General features: G+C 32.0%; 3 protein-coding genes across 3 annotated transcripts; 1 reads left to right on the forward strand and 2 right to left on the reverse strand.

Annotated features, from left to right (window-relative positions):
• Positions 1 to 169: 169 nt before the first annotated feature.
• Positions 170 to 2,143, reverse strand: LOTGIDRAFT_103673 (hypothetical protein; the record flags this gene model as incomplete). The annotated part of the gene is made up of 5 exons (XM_009053138.1): positions 170 to 214; positions 524 to 634; positions 994 to 1,108; positions 1,534 to 1,622; positions 2,039 to 2,143. 5 exons carry the CDS (start codon positions 2,141 to 2,143, stop codon positions 170 to 172), a joined length of 465 nt encoding a protein of 154 aa, XP_009051386.1.
• A 1,708-nt stretch (positions 2,144 to 3,851) lies between these two features.
• Positions 3,852 to 9,900, forward strand: LOTGIDRAFT_103470 (hypothetical protein; the record flags this gene model as incomplete). The annotated part of the gene is made up of 7 exons (XM_009053139.1): positions 3,852 to 3,995; positions 4,667 to 4,797; positions 5,533 to 5,732; positions 6,394 to 6,551; positions 7,535 to 7,595; positions 8,613 to 8,815; positions 9,796 to 9,900. The coding sequence occupies 7 exons, from the start codon at positions 3,852 to 3,854 to the stop codon at positions 9,898 to 9,900; spliced, it is 1,002 nt and encodes a 333-aa protein (XP_009051387.1).
• A 2,757-nt stretch (positions 9,901 to 12,657) lies between these two features.
• On the reverse strand, positions 12,658 to 22,625 carry LOTGIDRAFT_228193 (hypothetical protein; the record flags this gene model as incomplete). Its single annotated transcript, XM_009053140.1, has 15 exons — positions 12,658 to 12,687; positions 12,961 to 13,605; positions 14,137 to 14,327; positions 14,943 to 15,059; positions 15,534 to 15,765; positions 16,232 to 16,507; positions 17,185 to 17,339; positions 17,905 to 18,038; positions 18,287 to 18,430; positions 18,833 to 18,920; positions 19,437 to 19,646; positions 20,108 to 20,219; positions 20,836 to 20,966; positions 21,213 to 21,341; positions 21,758 to 22,625. 15 exons carry the CDS (start codon positions 22,623 to 22,625, stop codon positions 12,658 to 12,660), a joined length of 3,462 nt encoding a protein of 1,153 aa, XP_009051388.1.
• Between the last annotated feature and the right edge of the window lie 808 nt (positions 22,626 to 23,433).

Consider the following 23,433-nt stretch of genomic DNA (forward strand, 5'->3'; position numbering starts at 1 on the left):
CCTGGCTCTGAGATACTGCCATATATATAAAAGACATATATATGGAAATAGGATTTAGAAAAAAATGAAATATGTCACGTTTAATTTCTTCTAAAATTTTATTCTTTGGTTCTTTATCATATAAAAATTATTAAAATGTCTCCTATATACAAATGTTGAATAAATGAAACTAGTCTCGCAGTCCTAAAAATCCTACATCACCAATTGGCCACACCTGAAAACAGACAGACAGTTTTAGTTAAGTCATTGTTGATCAAAGCTACTGGTATTTGATATGTTTTTTAGTCAAGGCTATGAACTCCACACAAAACATAATGGAAGATTACATTCAAACTAATCTGAGATTTTGCAACAATACTGTAAAAATTTTATTATAAGACTTTCACCTGCAGACAGAGATAAGAATCCATGACCACCATTTGTTTGACGTAAACAAGCAAATATCATGTAAAGACATTCTTATCAATCAATGTGGAAGGTGCAAATGATTAAAAATTCTTTCCCTATCAACACAACTGTTTACCTTCAGAAATATTCTGCCATGTAGTAAATTATAAGGTACTGGACCATATTCTCGAGAATCAGTAGAATTAGATTTATTATCACCTTCTAGCCATACATGACCTCTTGGTACCTGTAATAGAAGATGTCCATTAATTAATCTTAACACATTTAAACACATAATCATTGGTTTTTTTCTCGCTTACCACAATTAAGCTTGCAACATGTTCAAAAAAGCAGTCAAAAACAGACGCAAAACTCTTGACACTTTTGTGCGTTAATCTTGACCCATTTGTGCGATAATCTTGACACATTTGTGCATTATGTTAACACTTTTCAATAATAAGTTAGTTCAAGAGATTTATCAGATTACATACAGATTCTGCTGCTTAATCATAATACCAGGAAATTCCACTGATAAATACACAATCATGGCCAAACTTAAGAAATCAAATATTGTGCTCATTCATAGTATTATTCTCTAATACCTACATATTTAAAAGATTGTGATGAATAATTAAAGACCATATCTCCCTCCATACCAATCACTCGTTTAATTATAATACCTAATGGATCAGTAGGGGATTTCACTAGTACAACATCACCCCTGCAAAATAAAATGCGATGGTATATGTATTTAATAAATCGGCCCTACATTTAAAATGATTGGATAGGATAGAGTTTTCTTAACCCTTGTATGTATATTCGTGTACAAATTTCCTCATAGTTGATCTGATCTGAAGTTCCTTTGGTGTCAAAAAAACTTTTAACATTATTAAATCTCCAACACAAACAATCATTTTGCTTGAATGATATAAGCAATAGTTTGCATAAAATTACAGGAACCATAGTTTCAAAATTCAAATTTTTGATAGCTGAAGGTTTCAAATCATAATATTCATCAAGTGACAGCACAAGGTGTACATGAAACCTTCAGACTGTTTAATCAATCATACTCATCTTGATGTACACTGGTTCTGGAAAAAATCAAGTTATCACAGAAAAACATTCATTTTCAAACGTAGGACTTACTTTATAATCTTTTCATTCTTTACACTAATTTGCTCGGATAACAATATATCATCAGTATAAATGGTGGGCTGCATAGATGGTCCATCTGCCTTAAAGGGGAAGAAAACATTCATTTAAACCTATAACCATGTTCAAAAGTATCTGAGCTCTCAGCAATCTACATAATGCAAAAATATTCAAAATTAAAAAAAAATCAAAAGGCACCAGATATGTCTATGTAAAATGATAAAGTCATCGAAATAGCTGATTTGTCCTATACAGCTTTCAGATGGAAAGTTTAGTGTCCAATTCAATTACAACCTTTGATAAACACACCAGCTAATGTGCTACAGACAGTTATCAAGTTGGAAGGTAAGTGTCATCAAAGGGATGAATGTTCAAGAAGCCAAGTCGTTAGACCCTTAGTGAAGTGTCTATTTTAAAAACTAATAGAAAAAGGAACCAAAGTGTGGTCTAATTTCAATTAGACAGAGCTACTACTTTTTTTTGTTTTTTTTTTGCTTACCACAATTAAGCTGGCAATATGTTCAAAAAAGCAGTGAAAAACAGATGCAAAACTGACTGAATAAAACACAACTCCTGAAGTCTTAGCAAAAAATCTTTTGATCATCTTAGACTAAGAAAGTAATTCACATGATAGATGAACAAATTGATATGCCAACTTCTTCAAAAACTGAAAAGTTAGATCCATGTCATAGACACTTCTATTTCCTTAATAATGTCCAGTCAATATTCCTTGGCTTTACAGATGAACTCAGTAAAAATAAATATTGTTCAATGATAATAACAATATAGACCAAAAAGGCAACATCAACAATTAAGCGGATGAACGTATCCTTAAATTATTATCGATCATAGAAAGGTTCAAAAGCAGGTAAATATTTTAATGTTACTATTGTTCAAAATAAAGAAAGTGTGTTTTAAAAGATCCAAACACTGAAAATTGGAAAATTGAAAGTAGACAACAAATTTTATCTTTTTAATAAAAGAGTAACAATTTATAAGGGACATAACTCACACCAGCTTCAGACACCCTTAATGATCATGTGTGATTTTTTACTTTTTCGTGGAATAGCTGAATGAGTAGAAGATTTTTAAAATACAGAAGTTAATTGAAATGAACCTTTTGCCCCCAAATTTGTTTTATCGGAAGTGACTTTGGTTCGGGTGGAAAAGTGTCTACTCTATTCCCAAAAACCAGTTTTCGGGCGGCAAAAAAAAATTACAATGTAATTCCAGGCCCATACGTTCATTATTCAAATTTTAGGTGTTCATTTGTGTGATTGAACACGTTTGTTAATTTAAAATTATTACATCATCTCCTTAGCAGTAAAATACAATGCATTCAATGGCAATGGGTGTGTTTTTCTTGAATCTTCTCTGATGCAACTTTTCCGCGGGAAATGTTGGCACCAAAGTTGGCGTATCAAATTTCTGCCACGCTGGACTTCCGGTAATACTTTTGATTGGTTAAAATTTTGACACTTCCACGTGGACAACGATTTGATTGGACAATTGAAGCCACATGGCTAAATAGAAATGTTTCATTGGTCGAATTCATGGAAATAGAGGTTAAGGTAAGAGGTCAGCCACGCATTGAAAGAGAAACAAACTGAATTTGCTTAGTAAAGTTGTTTTCCATTGTTAGTAGAACCGTTAATCGATAAAGTGCCTTCGGCCTTTTGCAGCTGTTGTCAACAGTAATCTTCAGAGCTTGGATTGGTTGATAAATCGACACAATGGTAAGTTTATTCAAATGGCAATTGATACGAAAACACGAAAATGAAAGTTGCTGTCAATTGTCACTGACCACAGACCCACCAGTCACAGAGCTAAAAGACTGAGTGATGAAGTGAAAAAAAAAGTTCAATCAAACTTATGTTCAGATTGTAGTAGGGATATACTTGTCCGTAATTTTTCTGATTTAATGAATGCTGCAAACATTTTTAATAAGGCACATTAAAAGGTCCTCTTTGATTTTTGGGACCTTTAAATTTAATTTTGCAGAGATTATCTGTGCACTCGGCTGGGGATTTGGAAAATTAGGTTGGTCAGTAAAAAATCTGGTTCTAATAAGCACTCTTTTATTGCAGGAATGAAATGTACTTCTTTTACACCCAATCAAATATTTAGTATAGTAACAAACCTTTCATAGTCAAGGTAGCAAAATGAATAATTTTATGCCAGAAACCTACTTGCTTGTTAACAAATCTATATCAATTATTGCCATTTTGTCAAGTCCTTTTTATGAGATGAGTTGATTTATAGTTTTACGTTCAAATACTAGGTTAGCACGAAATTAGGTTACTAATTGAATTATGATTGAATTTATACTTTTATTCCAGGCACACTGTTCAAAAGAAGTTGTTCCTTTTTTTGCCTTATTGATATTAGTTCTGGTATTGGTAGCAACAGCTATTCCAACTAAGGCAGATGACAACAAGAAACGTGTAAAGGATAAGGTTAGAACCAGTTTTAAGTTGAACTGTGACTCCACAATATTCTGTTGGTTTTTACCCATTGGTCAACACTTGACCGATTGCATGACAAAGTTGGCATATTTAGAACGGATCCGCTATCTTTTTTTAATGCCATTTTCACTTAATATGTTTTGATCAAGAACATTTTCTCTTTATCAAAATGTTAAAGATAAGTATTTTTGACCCAATCTTATTATCTTTAACCAAAGGAAATGACCTTTATTTGGCACTTTGCCCATAGTTCTGTTATTGTTGTAGGGAAGTAAATGTTTGGCCAGAAATGCAGTATTTATTGCATATGCTGATGTTTTGTATTATTCTTCTCTAAACAATTGAATTGATATTCTATTAAACTTTCTCGATGCCAAATTTCATGATTGAGCAAGTTTTAAAGTAAGATTAAGGAGATGAATCTTGAACGTTAATGAAATATATGTTATCACTAGTTTTTACTGTGGATCAAATGCTTTCTTAGAACTTCTGGGGTACCAATGGGAGTTTGACTCTTGTCTTCCAACTGATGGGTCTTATTTTCAATCTTAGCATGATTTGAGATGCTAACTTTTGATGTTTCAAAGACAGTTTTCCAATTTCTTTTTCGTTGATGCCTTAAAGTTTACTTAGTGTCCATGATTCTTGTTTTTCTTTCTTAGCAATTAAGTGGTGAAGATCATATAGAAAATGGTGAACACAATGCTGATTATGATCATGAAGCATTTTTAGGAAAAGAAGAAAGACAGACCTTTGATCAGTTATCACCAGAAGAGAGTAGAGAAAGATTGGGGTAGGTAGACAGAATTGTTATTTTCATAAAATTTTAAAGACTAAAGAGATATAAGCCTATCACATTTTAATATTTTAAAGATTAATCAAAGGAATTGAAGAAAATGATTATGTTAATTGCTACATTGTGGTTGCAAGAATGCATCTTTGCTTACTTTATGCCATTGTGATTATTCCAATGAGGTGCAGTAATGATCAAATTAAAAGTTGTGAATGTCCAAATTTTTATTGTTGAGGTCAGACAAGAGAGCATACCATTACCATACTTGATAAGAGAACCACATATAAAATGGTGCAAGGACAACCTCGTGCTTATTAGAGGTGCAGAGTTATTTCCCAAATTACAGGAAATGTCCATTTCCTTTAGGAAATACTTCACACATATTTTCTTGATATTTTGATTAATTGGTTGTGTATTCTATGTTGACTACCATATGAACTGATATAGTGATTAATTTGTTACTGTTATTTTGTTCGTCTAATAATTTAAATTTTAAAAAATCAGTATCTTATTTGTAGATTTTTCAATCAATTTTCAATCTGACAAGCTGACTTGTCTTAGTTTGTTTTCTCTCTCTTCTGACAGCCATTTCTAGAATCAGTAAATATTATCCAAAAAAATTATAGAATGACAGGCTTGGTTTGTGACTGAAAGTGGACCAATTTGGAAGTTGACAAGATTGTGTCTGACACGGTCTTTGACATGCATTTATATCTTGGCTCGGTTATATTTCAGTTTAATCATAGATAAAATAGATAAAAATAAAGATGGTTTTGTATCAGAAGATGAATTAAAAGACTGGATACAATATGTACAGAAACGTTATATTTCAACTGATACAGATCGTATGTGGAAAGATTATGATACTACAGAAGATAATAAAATAACTTGGGATGCCTATATGAAGCGTACTTATGGTTATTCTGAGGGTAGGTGTATTAATTGTTTATCTGAAATTTTACTTTGACTATTAACACATTTGAATCATCTTCGGTTGTGTTGCGATATCAGCATCTGCTGGAAGCGAACATTAACTGGTCACTTAACCACCTTCCCTTCGGTTGTGTAAGGATGCTTGGGTCTCTCTGTGACTTTAAAGATGGCTTGCTAATTTAGGTTTGTTCCTTTCACAGTGTCTGGATTTTTCAACCCTGTTTCCTTCTTTTTGTGATGCACATTAGATGAGCTAATATGAAAAAAAGTATGTTATTCTTTGGAAGGCTTTGTTTGCTCCGTGCTTTGTACGTTAAAGATCCCTAGACTTTTTAAATTTGAAAAAGAGGAGAATAATTCTGCAAATCTCTCATTGCATGGCTATACCAGTTTTTGCAGAAAATTTGACCTATAACATTCTATTTTTTAAGTAATGATTGTACTATAGCCATTGATGATGAGAGATTAGCTGATATGGAGGTATTATTATGAGGTTGTTTCATTGCATCCTAGCTTTTGGATGTTTAACCATAAATTGAACTATAAACTATCCTATTATAACATGTTTATTATACTCTAACTGGAAAAACCTGTTAAACTTGTTCTAATTTGTTGAACACTCAACATCAAAGTGATAGTAGGTGATTGATATTGATGTTACAGGTCATGATGAAGTGTTGGAATATAAAGACATGATCTCTAGAGATAAAAGGAGATGGGAAAGAGCTGATACTGATAAAGATAATCAACTAAATAAAGAAGAATTCAGCAACTTTTTACATCCTGAAGATGCAGAACATATGAGGGAAATTGTTGTTCTTGTAAGACTTCATAATTTTTTTGAGCCCACATCCCTGTTTGCCTGTCCATTTCCACTTTTTTTGAACAAATAATCTATTGGTCACCAATTTCAATGAATCTTGGATTAAAAGTAAGAGAAAATCTGAATGCATTGCAACTAGAACATGAGTTGTCACCCTTGTCCTGAATGTTCAAAATGTTAACAACGCTTACCCACTTTTCATATGAGACTTATGTATGCAACGAACCTGAGACAAAATTATTGCCTGTTCCTTAGAATTTAGTTGATTTTCATGCAACTAGGATGCATATAATTAGTGTCTGGACATATTATCCTTTTCATACACAAATATATAGAATTGTAGAAGGCTTGCTGTAAAAAGTTTTATACAATCTATATTGACATTCGATCTTCATTAAAGCTTTGTTAGTTATCATTTCTAGAGTTGAGTGTAATTCAATATTATCTTATGTTTTATCATTTAACAAACCTTTAAATCCTTACACACATGGTTATATTCCAATACTTCTTTTCTGTCAGCCATGATTATAGATAGTGCGTTTTTGTTATTTATTTTTATTATCACATGTGATGCATATGTTATCTATTGATATGGGAATTACTCTTGATTTAAAAGTACTTATTTATTTATCACAGATTGAACAATTTTATTATCAATTATACCATTAAAGGGACAGATTCGCCATCCATTTGACCAATTGTACCTTAGTCTCCGAAATGGAAATTATTTAGCTAAGCTTATTAGTACATTTAATAGTTCTCACAGCACGCTGTCAAAGTGCATTTCCTAGTTTGAGGTTTTATTGAAGGAATTATGCGATTTTTGTATATTTCTAATACTTCTGAAGACTATTTACATATACATGTATTAATGACCCAAATCAACCTGAGAAAATGGCAAATCTGTTCCTTTAACACATATGTATCTGTATCTGATATGTATCTAGTAAGTAGATTATTAAAGTATTTATTATATTACAGGAAACATTAGAAGATATTGATAAAGATAAAGATGGTTTTATTAATGAAGATGAGTATATAGGTAACACAACTTTATCTAATCTCCCATCACAGCTTCCAATCTGAAAATAACCAACTCTTTATCTAACTTCATTAGAAACATATTGTGACAGGTGTTGGCCAGTTATAATCCAAAAAAAAAGCTACAATTCTAGTTTGAAGTGTGTTTAATATGTATTGTATTTTGTAAATCTTATATATCTATATAGGATTAGCTTATACTTAACTCTTAGATAGGAAAATTATGTGTAGAAATTGCACATAAAAGTAGAAATACTGGTTACCTAAAAATATCTGGAGGCCAGATAAGAGTCTGTAATTTCTGATTACTTTGCTTCTAAAACATAGACCGAATACAAAACAAATCCAACGAGAAATCAAGCTGAAGTCACATGCTTTGGATATAAAATATAATCTTTTCAGGACAAATAGTTGAAAATTGACTGAGAATTTATAGATAAATAGATCACATAGTTATCATGATTGGAAATTGGCAATTTTCTGCTTAAAAGGCGAATTGCTTTTGAATTGAATTGCTTTTAGTGGAAAATGATTGCTAGATACATCTTCTAATAGCCATGGTGTAACATAAGATCTTGCATCAGGCCCTGTATTTAACAGGTTTAAATGACTCTTGCCAAATTTCGCAAAAACATGGATAAATAAGGTCTAACAAGTCATAACAAAGATATGAAGTGATTTGTTACTATATATAGATGATATCTATGATGAAGAGGAAGATGATGATGAAGATGAAGAAGATGAGGATGGAGCAGAACGTTACAAACGAAATGCTAATGGCAAAAAAGAGCCAGAATGGGTGGCAACTGAACGTGAACAATTTCATCAGACCAGAGACACAAATAAAGATGGCAAATTAGATAAAGATGAAATTCGTCATTGGATTATTCCAGATGATTATGATCATGTTTCTGCTGAAGTTGACCACCTGATTAAAAATTCTGACGTTGATAGGGTTAGTCTGCATGTTGTTTGCTTTAACCAATCATCATCTCATCTGTAACCTTGACCTTTGTAGGTGATATGTTGCCAGATCACAAAATTGGAGATCCAGAGCCAGATTGGGTAGCTAGCGAACGAAAACAATTTCACGATTTCCGAGATAAAAATAAGGATGGAAAGATGGACCCCAAGGAAGTCATGGATTGGATTATTCCAGCCGACTATGATCATTCTGCCGCAGAATCTAAACATTTGATTTACGAATCAGACGTAGACAAGGTTTGTAAGCCTGTCTCATTTTCTCATTTGGTGCATGATTCATTCTACATTCTGGCAACATAACACTATACAGAGGTTCTGGTTTTTCATGTTTTGTTATTTAGTTATTATATTAGTTCGTTGGTTGGTACACATCCTCAACTTCAAACCCTTTTTTCTTGCCCTTCTTTCATAACCTCTTCATCAACACACCGTTTTTGTTTTGCATGAAAAATTGTTATTTTTCTTAACTTTCTTCTAGTATCATCTCATTGGCTACTTTTGTGTGTATTTGTAAAATTATACGACTTAATTTTGGAACAGGCATTTATGAGACTTGGCATAAATTTTTGAAGCAATGGTGCCATAGGCAGATCCAGGGTTAACTTCTTGCTTACTGTTTTCTACTCTATTTCACAGAGATATATAGTCAAAGTGGCTACCATGAAATTTTATTTGTAACATCTTTAAAGTAGTCTGTGTAACCAAACAGAAATGCTAAATATACAAAAGAGGAATGCTAAATTGACAAAAGAGGAATGCTAAATTGACAAAAGAGGAATGCTAAATTGACAAAAGAGGAATTGCTAAATTGACAAAATAGGAATTTTGAATTTACAAAACAGGAGTGCTATGTTGACAAAAAAGGAATTTTGAATTTACAAAGCAGGATCTAAATTGACAAAACAGGAATGCTTAATTGACAAAACAGGATTGCTAAATTGACAAAGATGATTGCTAAATTGACAAAACAGGAATGCTAAATTGACAAAACAGGATTGCTAAATTGACAAAACAGGATTGTTAAATTGACAGGAATGCTATGTTGCCAAAATAGGAATTCTGAACTCACAAAACAGGATTGCTAAATTGACAAAGTATGAATGAGAAATGCTAATGTCATACACTAAAATCTTAATCAAGATACATCTGTATTTATTTCATGGATGCATCTTTAAACTTTATTGTCATTGGAAGTTATACATTTATATCTTTTTCAGGATAACCGATTAACTAAACAAGAAATTCTTGACAAACATGATATGTTTGTTGGTAGCCAAGCAACAGATTTTGGTGAAGCTCTCACCAGACACGACGAGTTTTAAAGATGGTGAAGTTAGATTTTAATAATTGAACGCAGTGTATATGTGAACAGAGTGTTAATGTGAACAGTTCAGTTTCATCCAATTTGTGCTGTAGGTGTGAACAGGATCAATGAGAAAACCGTTCTTAAGGTAGATCTTGGAAACAAAAGATTTTAATTGTGTGTTTTATAAATAATGTTCTTGAATTTATGGAGGAGATTTCTTGCCAGTTGTACCACAATGCTAAATGAAACCACGACTAACTTTTTAAGTTTTGGTTGGCTTCAATCTAAATTTCCCTTAGATAATTTGCTGCTTTGTAGAACTTTGCTTCTAAACCAAAGTAGCTTGTAGTTTGTTAGTCATATGACTTTAGCCTTTATTGGTCAAGATGATTTTGTGACATATTTAGTTGCATGAATTAATTTTCTGTAGGAATTAGTATCTTAGAAATCCAAATGCTCCAAAGAACATATCACTTGTTCATTTAATCCTTTTACTTTACCATTGTTGTTCAAATTGCAACGATTATTGTAAGTCTTTAAGCAGTTTAGCAAATATCTGAACACCTTTAGGCTTGAAAGATAAGCAATACCTCCTCCTTCCATAGATTGTTAATTTTGTGCCAATTTATTGTTAATTTACATGTGTTCAATTGTGTTATAGTTTTAAACATGTTCATGAATTACTTTCACTTTTTAGGCCTTGAAATGTATAAATGTTCTTAAAATTAAATTTTGTTAATGATACAGATTAACTTGAATTTAAGTTTGTCGTTTGGTAAAAAATTTCACATCCGAGCAAAATGAGAGGAGTGAACAACAGAAATTTGGTGCAGAACAAATTCTCAATATGTATTAATTTGAATTATATTATATATTATACTAGTCACAATTGTAATTATAAAGATATAAGTATTAAAATCATATTTTATTTTATAGCTAGACCATATCCATTACAGTACTGTTGTAATGTAACTGAATTTCAAGTCAAATGGACAGATATGTAGTGATACAGAAATGAGTACATTTTATAGTCAAAACCTTCAATAGACTGAAATACCAGTTGCTAGTTTGGTCTTATTATATTGATATACTCATTATTATGTTGCCCTGCTACTAGTATTATATGTGTTAGCATTTCATCCAGTTATTGTCAGTTTACAACAAGAGTTTCAAATAAAATACAACATACATTAGACTGTCAATATGTATGATCAAATTTACAAACCCATCATTTTCATTTGATATTATTTTGTATTACAGTTTTCCATTAAAAATATTAAAACATTCAAGCTTATTTTGTCATCCTTGACCTTAACCGTTTTGAAGGTAACTGACAGCCTGCTTACTAATTGACAACATATGCAAGAATTAATGACTTATGAAAATTAATTGTGAAAGATAATTATATATTTTGGTTCACCATCAAATAAGAACCCACAACCACCATTTGTTTGATGTAATTAAGCAAATAACGCCATGAAAAGATTCCAATGCTCAAATCTCCCATTATTTCATAACGAATTGTCACAGTTGTCAAGTAAAATCTTTCGAGTAAAATGTTGCGTGTGTCAGCGCTTCCACAACAAAATTATCGCGTTGACAGGATTTAAATCAAACCTTTAAAATATTTGTTGCCGATTGTTTTATCGTCAACAAGACGGAGCGTCATCATCCAATCAGATTCATTTTGCTTTCAATTGCATGATGCACTAATGATTATCTGCAAAAATCGTCGTCCAAGACTGTCAGTGTGACCACACTCTAAGGTTCAAGAACTTCTATAACATAACCAATCATGTGGGCTTTTATTGTGTATCAGATAAATTTGATTGTAATACATGTCAATAGAAATAAGATATTCTAACAAAATTTACTCTATAACAATACAATTGAATTTGTCATGAGCATGGAATTTATGATTATACCTTCTGACAAAATTGATCATAATATTTTTGAGAATGTGTCTTATAATTAATTTTACCATGATAAACATAGAAATCTTAAACTTTGTTTTTTTAAGGTCCTTAATTAACCTTAAACTAACCAGATATCAGGTTAGGTCAAAAGGTTAATTTGACTAACGTTCAAGAGGGCTGTCTGTAACTGAAGTGGCTATATCAAAAATAAAAGTTTAAAAAACAAAAACGAAAGTGATTAGAATGGAGTTAATAATTGCCATCATGTAAACAATATGTAAAAATGCTTTACTAAATATTTTCAAATGATATCATTCACCAAAAAGCATTGCATGTGGAAAAAGCACTTAAAGGATAATTATTATGTACATTCTTTTAAAGAAGGACATCATTTAATTGTCCTTTAGTTGCTCATTTATATTTGTGCACATAACGAAACTACCAAATACCAAAATATGAATATAACAATTGTACGTTAAGCCCAAAAATTGCAAATTGCACAAAATTTCAGCAGTTTAAAACTATACAACACAATGAGTTTTGATATGTCAAAGAATTGATGCCATTATTAATTTAAAGTCCACTAAATAACAGTCATAAGGAAACTGAAAAATCTCAGACCAAGAACATTTAATTTAAAAGAGGATTTAATTTAACACCATAAGGATTTTTTTGGAAGTGGAGGTTAACAAAAGAATTGATTTAGCAAAAAGGATTATGCATATAAGGGAGGGAATTTGCAGACATTATTTCAAGCTTTGTAACTCTACATATATAATATTGTCACTTTTTGGCTAATTATAGAATACCAGTAAGCTTTTATCACAGAAAACAACCAAAAATGTGAAACAACAATGTTATTCTGTATCCATTGTATCTTCTTCTCCCTGAAATGAGGCACATTAAAAACCTAAGAATCATTGCGAGGTGTACAAAATTTACATCAGATACCAATATTGGATGATTAAATAGATCTTCCAATCTTGCACGATTGGTACTTTTTTAGGGTACTGTTCTGTTCAATCAATCATCTCTCTGCAAATAACTTTGACAACTACAAAAATCTTTTGTGCAAAAATTAATATTTGTTGCCAAGCCACGTCTGTTAACAGAACGGTATACACACAAATTTCAAGAAATATAAGATTTGTGTCACTTACATCCCATAATTTGAGATCTTCATCTTCCATTTGATTTCCAGCATTTTGTTCTTTACTATCCTCTGTTGCCGTAGAAACTGCAGAGTGTGCTGATGGTCTTTCAGAACTTGGACTACTACTAAAACCACCAAAACAATCTAAATCCTCATTGTCAGCTACACTACGCTCTAACATTTCAGCCACCTTTTTAAAGATTTCAACACTTTCATTAGCTGTATTTTGTTCAAGTGGGTCTGGTGGGTTTGGTCTCAAAACACTAAAACCGGGTCCAATCCGGTTATAATTGTTAACAGTCTCATCTTCAACATCACATTCTTCTTCTTCAATAGAATCTTCTTTTTTAACAGGTGTACACAAATTGTGGATATTTTTAGCACTTGAAGAATTGAATGTCATAGTTTCAGTCATTTCTTTTGGCATTCGCGTCTCGGTTGATGCAATCAATGAATGTCCATGTCCAGAAAAAGCTACACAAGAGTCTTTGTGAGACACAGCACCACTAGACCCAAATCTAACATGAGATTGGGTAGACGAATTCTGCTGTGGTTCTGTTACTTTTCTCTCTATATTTGGTTCAACAGGAAAGTGTCCATATGGTTCCAGGCATAGTTCCAATCTACTGTCATGCCCATTGAAACGAAAAACCTTAAAAAAAAGAAGAATTTTCAGGAATTTACTGGAGTAAAATGGCATTTCCATTTCCATTCCAATCTTTTCCGTTACAAGCAATGTGGTATATATCCACACCACTGTATTAATGAAAACTAATAGTTGCGTAGACATATAATTTCATATTAGGTAGTGATTTTTAACCAATCAAAACAATATTTTCTTTAAAGAGTCGTTGCATGCAGATATTTATTTACCAGACTTTCCTCTAGCTTTGGTTACAAAATACTAATGATGAAAGATCAATAGGATATTTATAAACTGATCCCTGATGCAAAAAAAATCTTGCCACAGTGAAACAGTACGTAATATTTTCAGACATGTTGAAGAGACCAAGGATTATAAGGTACAATACATATTTTTTATAACGCTTCACTCTTTGAAAGTGCATTGTACATTGCATTCATTCACTATTGCACCACTTACTACTTTGAGCCTCAAAGAACTAGTGATAGTGTCTGTTTAACAAATTTAGGCTGAATAAATTTAATGAAGAATTTCACCAACCTTTCCTGGTAAAGCTGGTAACGTACAATGTTTACCATCTGTTAAACCTAAATCTCTATCAACTTGTTGATAAAACAGTCCACCAACAGAGAATAGATGAGGCATAGATTGTACATACGTCCATAAATCTTTACCAGACAAACTAGCTAGTACTGATAATGAAGCTATTGATGTATCTATACTGTCAGTAGCTGAAAATATTTTACATGATTGAGCTAGTGAAGACAGGCCAATGAAAATGAGGCACCCTGACTCCTGCGAACACATCAAAGATGATCAAAAATGTTGGGAAAATTAAAAGGGAACTGTTGTAGATTTCCTTAAACATAACAGAAAGGCTGTCATTTTAAGATTAAATTTTGAAACTGCAAGATATGTGCAATTTTGAAACTTTATAAAGGTCACAGTCATTAAAATAATAAAATAAATTTTCGGTCACTAAGGAACTTTTAAGAATAAAATTTGAAGAGTACCATTGAAATCAATATCCCTTTAAGATGTTATTGAAGTTACAGGCCAAAGTCAATACTGTTTATTAGACATTTATTAATATAGAATATGTATTGATAATTTATAAGCTTCCTAAAACATGATTTTCCTTTTCAATAATTAGGTCATGATCAAACAAGTACAGATAGGGTAGGGTAGGGTAGTAGGTAGAAGGTAGTAAGTAATTCATACAGTTATTTCGACCAGCTGAACATCTGTTAAACATGACATAAATGGTCATCTGATCTTAATGCAGTTACATAGGAGATAATGAGTGATAATTCCACTCGGATCAAGGTAATTAAAGTTAAACCAACCATTATTACTATCACGTAGACTATCTAGTAGACTATCAGCGGAATGAACTGTTTCTGTTTCATCAAAAGATCCCCAACTACTTCTACTAGTTCTTATATCTCCATGACATACTTTCACTGGAAACAAAATCAATAATCATTCAATCAATTAACAAATCAACATATACATCAATAAATCAATCAACAAATCAATATATACTTCAACAAATCAATCATAATTCAAAATACCTATTATCTACTATATAGTCAATTTATCAATAAATATTAAGGCAACAACATTATTGTACACAATATTACATTAAAACTTCAGTCAAATACAACAATCTCAAAATTGTCATCATCCATTTTTCAAACATGAATAATTGTAGACACACATTGATTTGAGGGCTCAAATTTCGATGGTGAAAATGTGAACACTTATACTGATTAGCTTCGCTAAATATAAAGAGACTAAGTTATGATTGGTCAAACGGATGTCCCTTGAAAGCTAAAAAATGTTCTTAAAATTATACATTCATTCAGATTAAGCATTACTCTATTTAAAAGTAGTTAAAGTTAGTATAGATAATAAAAAAAAACATAACAAATTACTTTGAGATGTTGAAGGTGGAGAAGTTTTATTTTCGTTGATAATATCTAAAGTTATTTTATCACCATGTTGTATTGGAACTATAGGCTCTATATCCCCATCTCTTGGTGCTTTTAATTCTTTTGGTGGAAATCCTAATCTAATCTTCTGTTTATCAGGTGGTATATTAACAGTATCACAGATAAGTTTCTGTAGTTGTTTAAATGTTACATCATTTCTTAATGTCAGTGTAGTCTGAAAATATAATCTAATAATAAAATTCTTGTATAGAAACAATTTAATCAATTTGAACCACTAGGTTTTTTTTTTGAACAATATGGACATTAACTTTTAACATGTAAATTTTGATTCTTTTGTTTAAATGCGAATTACTATATCAGCTTACATTTTAATCAAAAAATCATCAAATTTGAACTTAACCATTGTCTCATCATTATAAATGATCACACCAAATTTGTTCACTAACATTACTTTGTTGCATGTTACTAAGGGCAATAACTCAAAAAAGGTTCATCGAAAAATCGTCATACGAACTTGACCGAGGTCTCATCAATATAAACAATCACATTAAGTTTCATTTAAATCAGATGAAAACTTTTTTATCCTCACAAGAAATGTTGACGAATCGACAGACCATAATAGCTATGACAAAATATGTTCATATTTTCAGGTGGGCTTATAAAAAGTACATAAATCTCACCTGTTTTCCATTAGAACACACCAGTTTGACTTTTTTATCTGGTTTAATAATAGGTGTAGATTCTGTAGATTCAGATATTGAGTGACTAGTCACTGTTGAAGATGGAACTCTGGTGGATATTTTTTTTACTGGTGATTCTGAGATAGTCTTTGATTTCACTGGTTGAATATCTGTGGTTTTCTTTTTCTGTTTAACAGGAGCATTTGCTGTGATTTTCTGTCTGATATTCTTCTCTGTTTGACTTTTATCCAGTTCCTCCTTGTGAACACTCTTTCTCTACAATTATAATGCTAAACTACTTAATAGAGATCCAGAGCCAGATCTATTGAGTCTCAACTTTAAAGAATAAGTGTTGAAATTAAAGCTATTTACAGATACATTGGATGTATTAACCTACTGGTGGTATCCAAAATAGAACTCAATTTCGTAAGGTGATCAAAATAGGATTGAATGTACTACTGATGGTGTCTAAAATAGTACTGGATGACCTACTGGTGATGCTCAATATGTGCTGGATGTTCTCCTACACAAAACACTCTATTTTAATGGTTGCAGAAATGAAATGAAATGAAATGAATGGAGTTTTACGTCCTACTTTTCTGCAACATGTGGCTAATGAAGACGGGCAACGCCATGCAGGGTGCGATGAGGGAAATTTTGCCAGGACAGCGGCATTAGTCTGCTCTTTTTCGATTTCCAACTGTCGAGGGATCTTTAACGTGCACAGCCTGTAGCACACGGGGCCTCGGTTTATTGTCCCATCCGAACGACTAGACGCTTTTTCAGCAATGTCCTGCATCACTGACAGGGGGAAACCGGTTGAAAAATCCGAAGGTATTATCTCGACCTATGCCAGGATTGAACCCTGGACCTTCAGGTTAGTGAGCAAGCGTCTAACTCACAGAGCCACCGCGGCTCACAAAATGGTTTCAGAGGAAGTGTTTAATTTTTACCTGTTGTCCTGTGATGATTATTTTAGAGGGTGAATTAGGAGACCAAGGTAAGTCTATTGGTACAGGTTCTTCTGTCTTGGGTTGTTCTGGTAGAGCTGTTAGTCTTAATATATGATCAACTACTTTCTGAACCAACCTCTCACTACCAAACTCTCCTAAATTAAAATAAGCATCATTAATTCTAAACTCAAGATAACAAACAAAATCAAGTCCATCAAAAGGTATGATGTCAGGACAAAAAAAAAAAATGATGATTCTCTTGCATATTTGACATATGTTTTCTTAATTATGATGACTTCAAAAAGAAGGAGACAATCATCAATATTCTTCAAGTCTGACTTCTTATGCTCCAAGTATCGCGTCTACTAGTGAATCCTTATACGATACAAACCTAAATGGTCACACAAGTTAAAGCACTCAAACAATCTGGACAATACATTAGATCTACAGATTCAGCTGGATGTTATTATAATGTTGAAAAAGCATGGCATAACCAAACATCGCATAGATTCTTGTCAAAAAATTGCTCAATTTTCAAACACGGCAGATCCATCTTGGAACCTTCATTCAGTGGTTCAGTGTGCTCGCTAACTTAACTTGTATGCCAAATGTCTTATATAAGACAGTAAAAACCATTTGCCAAACAAGCTTCCCTGATGACGATTTTATATCTGAAACAATGTTGGCAGCCTAAAATGAACTCTTATATAATGTTGTTACCTGGAAAATGTTTCTGTACTAAAGACTGGGCTACCTCATAAACATTACTGTTTAAACAGATATCTGATTCATTTTCAAACCAGGGGACCTTCTCTTTAATAACTTTACCACTCCATTCTAGACTGACAGGTAAACTGAAATAGAACAATAAATATGAAATTAACTTACTACTTTTAAACCGCCCTGTAACGATTCACTGATATCAGCACTAGTTATAGCTATGATCTGATATACTTCTGATTTTAATGGTTGTAGTTAAATCCCTTCTGCAGCAGCTGTATGGACTTCTCCTGCACGAGGATAAATTTGTGAGAATTGTAACATAACATACATATTCATAAACTCATGAAATGAGCTAAAATCATTTGAAGCAGTTACTTACATTTTAGGCATATTATCATATTCTTTACCATCCCAATAATGTTTAAATCCACAAGTACAGTGAGTTGATTGAGAGGGTGTCGTTGTTTTATCACTATTTTTATACATAATACTACCATCACCTTTAACATGGCGGACTCGGTCACTAAAATATAGGTGTATATACTGACAATAAGTCACTAGGTCACTAGAATATAGGTGTATATACCGACAATTAGTCACTAGGTCACTAGAATATAGGTGTATATACCGACAATAAGTCACTAGGTCACTAGAATATAGGTGTATATACAGATACTTATATCGCGCTCAGTCACAAAAATATTACTTTAAAGATAGATTTTAGAACATATACCATTTACTGCAATCTATATTTAAATCATAGAATAAAAGATATAAAAAACAAAGATTTTTTTTTGCACAGAGTCTGTTTTTAACACTATTCTTATTTGTAGATTCCATTCTTCAAATTTCACCTTAGTAAAATTATTTAAAGTATGTTAAAAGCTGGTTAAAATTGGTGTGATTAATTTGGGATTCAACTTACCCTTGACAAAATGCACATTTTGTTAGTTGACTTTTGTCCATATCTGGAACTAAACAATCTTCTTCGGCATTATATGAACAAATAATACCTAAAAATACATACAATTAAAATTTTGTATTCAACTGTATGTAATGTTCAAATTGTAAAGTTTGGAATATAATTTGAATATTTGGTTAAATGATAGGAATTTCTTTTTGGCTGAAATTAAATTCAGTTATCTATCAGAAACAACACATTGAAAAATATAGTTCTGTTTGATTTTTTAATAGACCTCATTCACATCTCATTTTGGAACGATAGAAAGAGAGGCTCACAACACAAAGTACTTTATCTATTGAAAAGATGGCAACGGCATATGAAGGAATAGTCTATATGACGTTATTAAATAATCAATCAACAACACGAAAATGTGTCATAATCAATTCGTATTTTAATGATGTAAAATATGATTAGATTTTAGTTTGTGGTATTGGAAAAGTAGGCGATAAAGACATCAAGGTTGCAATTTCACTGCCACCTTTTTTTGTTTTGTTTATGATCCTTGTTTTTCTTTTCAATATGGCTGACGGTATATGGCTAGAAATGCCAGGTAGATTCTACAAACCTTGCATTGGAAAAGAGTAACGTTTATCTGTAGCCAGAGGACCATGAGTCTCTAAAGCAAGTTGATATAAACTACCACCAGCTATAAACATATCTATAGTTAAATTATATTCTGTTAAAGCATCACATGTTAAACATCTATATAGTAATTTCTTCTCTACTGTTCTCTGAGTTGTATTAATAACAATATCTACAGGAACACTGGCCATTCCTGAAAATAGTTTCAATAACATAACCATCTCAGACAAGTGCCACAAGCAAACTCTTTCACATAAACATTTTTTATAAAAAAAATACAAAAAGAAAAAGGTTGGCAACAGACACCATTATGTGACAGTTTGTTGATATATTTAACTTTTGATTACTTAAATCATCATAGATGTAACATGACTGATTCTAGGAAATGTCAGGAACCAATATTTGTCACCGTTCCTAGCCAAAAAATCATTAAAAAAATCAATCTGATTGGCAGCCATTCTTATGAAAATTGGAATTACTTTTCACGTGGCTCATGGAATTGGTTCTATGGTTTTAGACTAGAAATATTAAAACAGAGCATATTTTGTTTAGGTTATGTTTTAATATTTCCATATCACTCTACTGTAATGTATTTAGCACTGTTTTCAAGACAAGAATTTCTAGAACCAAGAACGTTAAATTGACCAAGCTTACCAGCACTTTTATAAATATATTGATGAACATCAGCAACTAGAGATGGGTGTACACCATATTTCTGATAAAATATTTCTTCCATACATTTTACTAGTCTTTGTAAATACCGATCCTTAAATATCAGAAACATAAAGCGATTCATATTGATTTGGATTATGGACTCATGGTCTGAACAATGATCAAAACAAAGGCAGTTCCATTATAGATCAAAAATAGTAGTTCATTGCTTGAACTGTTTATAAAAGTTTTATTCTTCTACTGGTAAAAACAACTATCTAAACAGCTGTTCGGGAATGTTTGAAAGAGAAGTTGGGTAACTCACAGACTAGGTTCTAACATACATTTTATAACATTTGATAATCAACTTATTATTAATACACTGTTTGGTTGGTGAAACAGTTTAAGACTGGCACACACTTATTGATATTTAAGATGCCAATGTGCGTTGGCCAACCACAGCCTTACGTCAAAAATCAGGAGTGATCGGGAGATATCTGGCATGTTTGATCGAAAGATGTCCTGATGTGCCTTGATGGCAAGTGTTGTGATCTTGTTAAAGGTCCACCAATAGAGTTCCATCAGTCAAAAAATCAGTAAATGTGTGCCGGCCTTTAGCTGCCGATCATAGGTCATAATATCAGGACTAATTGACAGGTTTCTGTCACACTGAAGCCCCTGTCATCATTATGAAGACTCAAGACTCAACCAATAATATTATAGAACATTACCTGAAGACATTTATCACCACCTACAGTACACATATCATCTGCATCAAATTCTATATATTTATCTATATTACGATCACTTATACCCCATACCCTTTTAATAAGATATCTTGGTAACCTAGGTAACTTCTGACCTTAAAAATATAATATCCCATGCCATTATTTATTAATTACTGGAAATTGATTTCAGACAAATCAATTTTGTGTGCGAAGAGAGAAATTTTCCCAAGTGATGAAGATAGAATTTTTTTTTAACGTTGACAATATCTTACACATCTTGTAGTAAACAGAGCACCAAATTTTCCAGTGTCAATATGCATCATATGCTAGATAAATCAAGCTAATGTAAGTAAAACATGTATCTCTGGATTAAGGCTTACCTTTTATACTAACTAGCGGTATAAAATGATGTCTAAATGAACTACTCCAAGCTATACACAACGGTTTACTTAATTGACCATCTTTACCTCGACATTTCTCTACTTCATGTAATACTGGTAAAAATACACCTAAATAATAAATTAATAACATAATAATTTGTTAAGTTGAAGGAAAATCTTTACTCTGTTGATATGAAATATTTGCAAATACCATCTGACATTTTTAAGAATTAAAATTTAAAATAAATCTATTTCTGTAACCAGGTTTGTCAACTCAACAAAGGGGAGATCCAATAGCTATTATTATTTATTTGGTATATTTATTACACATCAGAGGACAATGATTCTGCTAGTGGACAAAACTATACCACAGATCATTCCTTTACATATTAGCTTTTAGGTCTTGAGTTCATGTCCAAAACCCTCTTGAACTTGAACTTCACAGAAATTGTACAAGTGGCAAATCAACAGCCCATGATACAGCAATTGCATGAGCATAAAAGCATAGTGTAAGCATAAGTATCCAGAATCATATTGTTGCTTACCAGAATAGTCTCCCGAGCTCTGTAAACCTTCTACAGAATCTAACAAAATAATTGGTCTCTTCAAAACATTAGCCAATCCAAAAATGTGAATATTTCTCAATCCCATGGATTCGTTGACGCGTGGTTCAAAATTTGGGTCACATTCAGCAATTATTTCACTCCATTCATCAACATCTATGAAATCTTTAAACATTATTTTGTACTTGTCTTGATTTTGTTGAAAATGTTGTTGAAGATTGACTCTCAGTGCATGCCAAAATAGTTCTCTTCCTACCAGTGCTCTAGATATAGCATGAACCAAACAATGACCATCTCCATCAGCATGTATTGGTACCAACCTTTCTTCACCTTCATTGATTTCATCAATAACATTCAATATACCTGATAGGTAAGACTGACTGCCCGATCTATCCCGTCCATAACCAATAACATCTAAATGCTCCTTATCAATTTGAAACGCCCTGTCTCCTAATAGACTACAATCAAATACAGTCTGTTGTCCCATATCTGTCAGTAGCTTAGCTTTGCCTGTTGTTTTGTCCATACCATAAGTTGTAAGAATAAATGAGACTAGTTTACATTCATAGTTAGACAAACCAAGAACTTTGACATTCTCTGGACCTTTTTGAGGCTTGATATTCCCAAGTAATACATTTTTCAACAAATTATGCAAGGCAACCTCTGTATTTTTCACTTCTTCAACATTTTGAATGGTAGATTTGGCATGTCTTTGACCACAGTTTGTACATTCTATGCTGGTCTCTAATTTGGGGAAGAAAAGTTGTGCTTGACATTTTTCATCTGGGCATCTACCTTTCAACACTTGGTAGTCATCTGACAATTTATCGCTTAATTTGGTTTTTGGCATTTTCTACCAATATCTTCTGAAATATACAAATTTAATAAAACTAAACAAAAATTTACAAACATTAAAACAGAGCCTGAAGTTTGTTCGTACTCAGAAAACTGATATTCTTCAGCCCCTATTGACGTCAAAATTCAATTTAGTAGACAGTACTAAACAACAGAATTTAAGTAACCAAATAGAACATTTCAAGTATAAATCTTTGCCAGATCATAGATGGGGGATTGACACATGAAATCTACTATGGGTTAATTTGATGATAATAAAACTATATTTTTAAAGCATTAAAGCGCTGCCACTAAAGTGTCTTCCCTCAACTCAGTGTCTGTCTTATTTATATGCGTTCTTTCAGTGTGGAAAAAAAGGGATCTAATGTAAGCCCAATATCCCTTTGGTTCTGAACACAATAGTCAAATGTTTATAATTCACAATGCATAAATCATACCAGTTCAAATTTGATGTGGAATATTAAGGGTGCCTGCAGATATCATTGATATATTTTCTAAAAATAGACAGTTTACTAGCACTAGCAGTGGAAGGAATAATAAATTGGAACCAAGATAGTTGTATTTGTAAATAAGACAGATGGCAAATCTTTCCAATGGAATATAGATGAACCGAATGCATCGCCTTTATTTATTAAGTATTTCAATAACCAAAGTTACACAAAAACTAGAAGATAAAATACCAGCAAAATATAAAATTCGTACAAAATTAAATTATTCTGTTCTAATGTTGTTTTTACTTTCTCTTTCCTAACTTTGCGTGCGCAATATATTTTGATTTTTTCCTTCCAGTATTTTTAATATAT

Source organism: Lottia gigantea, assembly GCF_000327385.1.
Source record: "Lottia gigantea unplaced genomic scaffold LOTGIsca_2, whole genome shotgun sequence".
In the NCBI taxonomy this organism is placed as follows: Eukaryota; Metazoa; Mollusca; class Gastropoda; family Lottiidae; genus Lottia; species Lottia gigantea.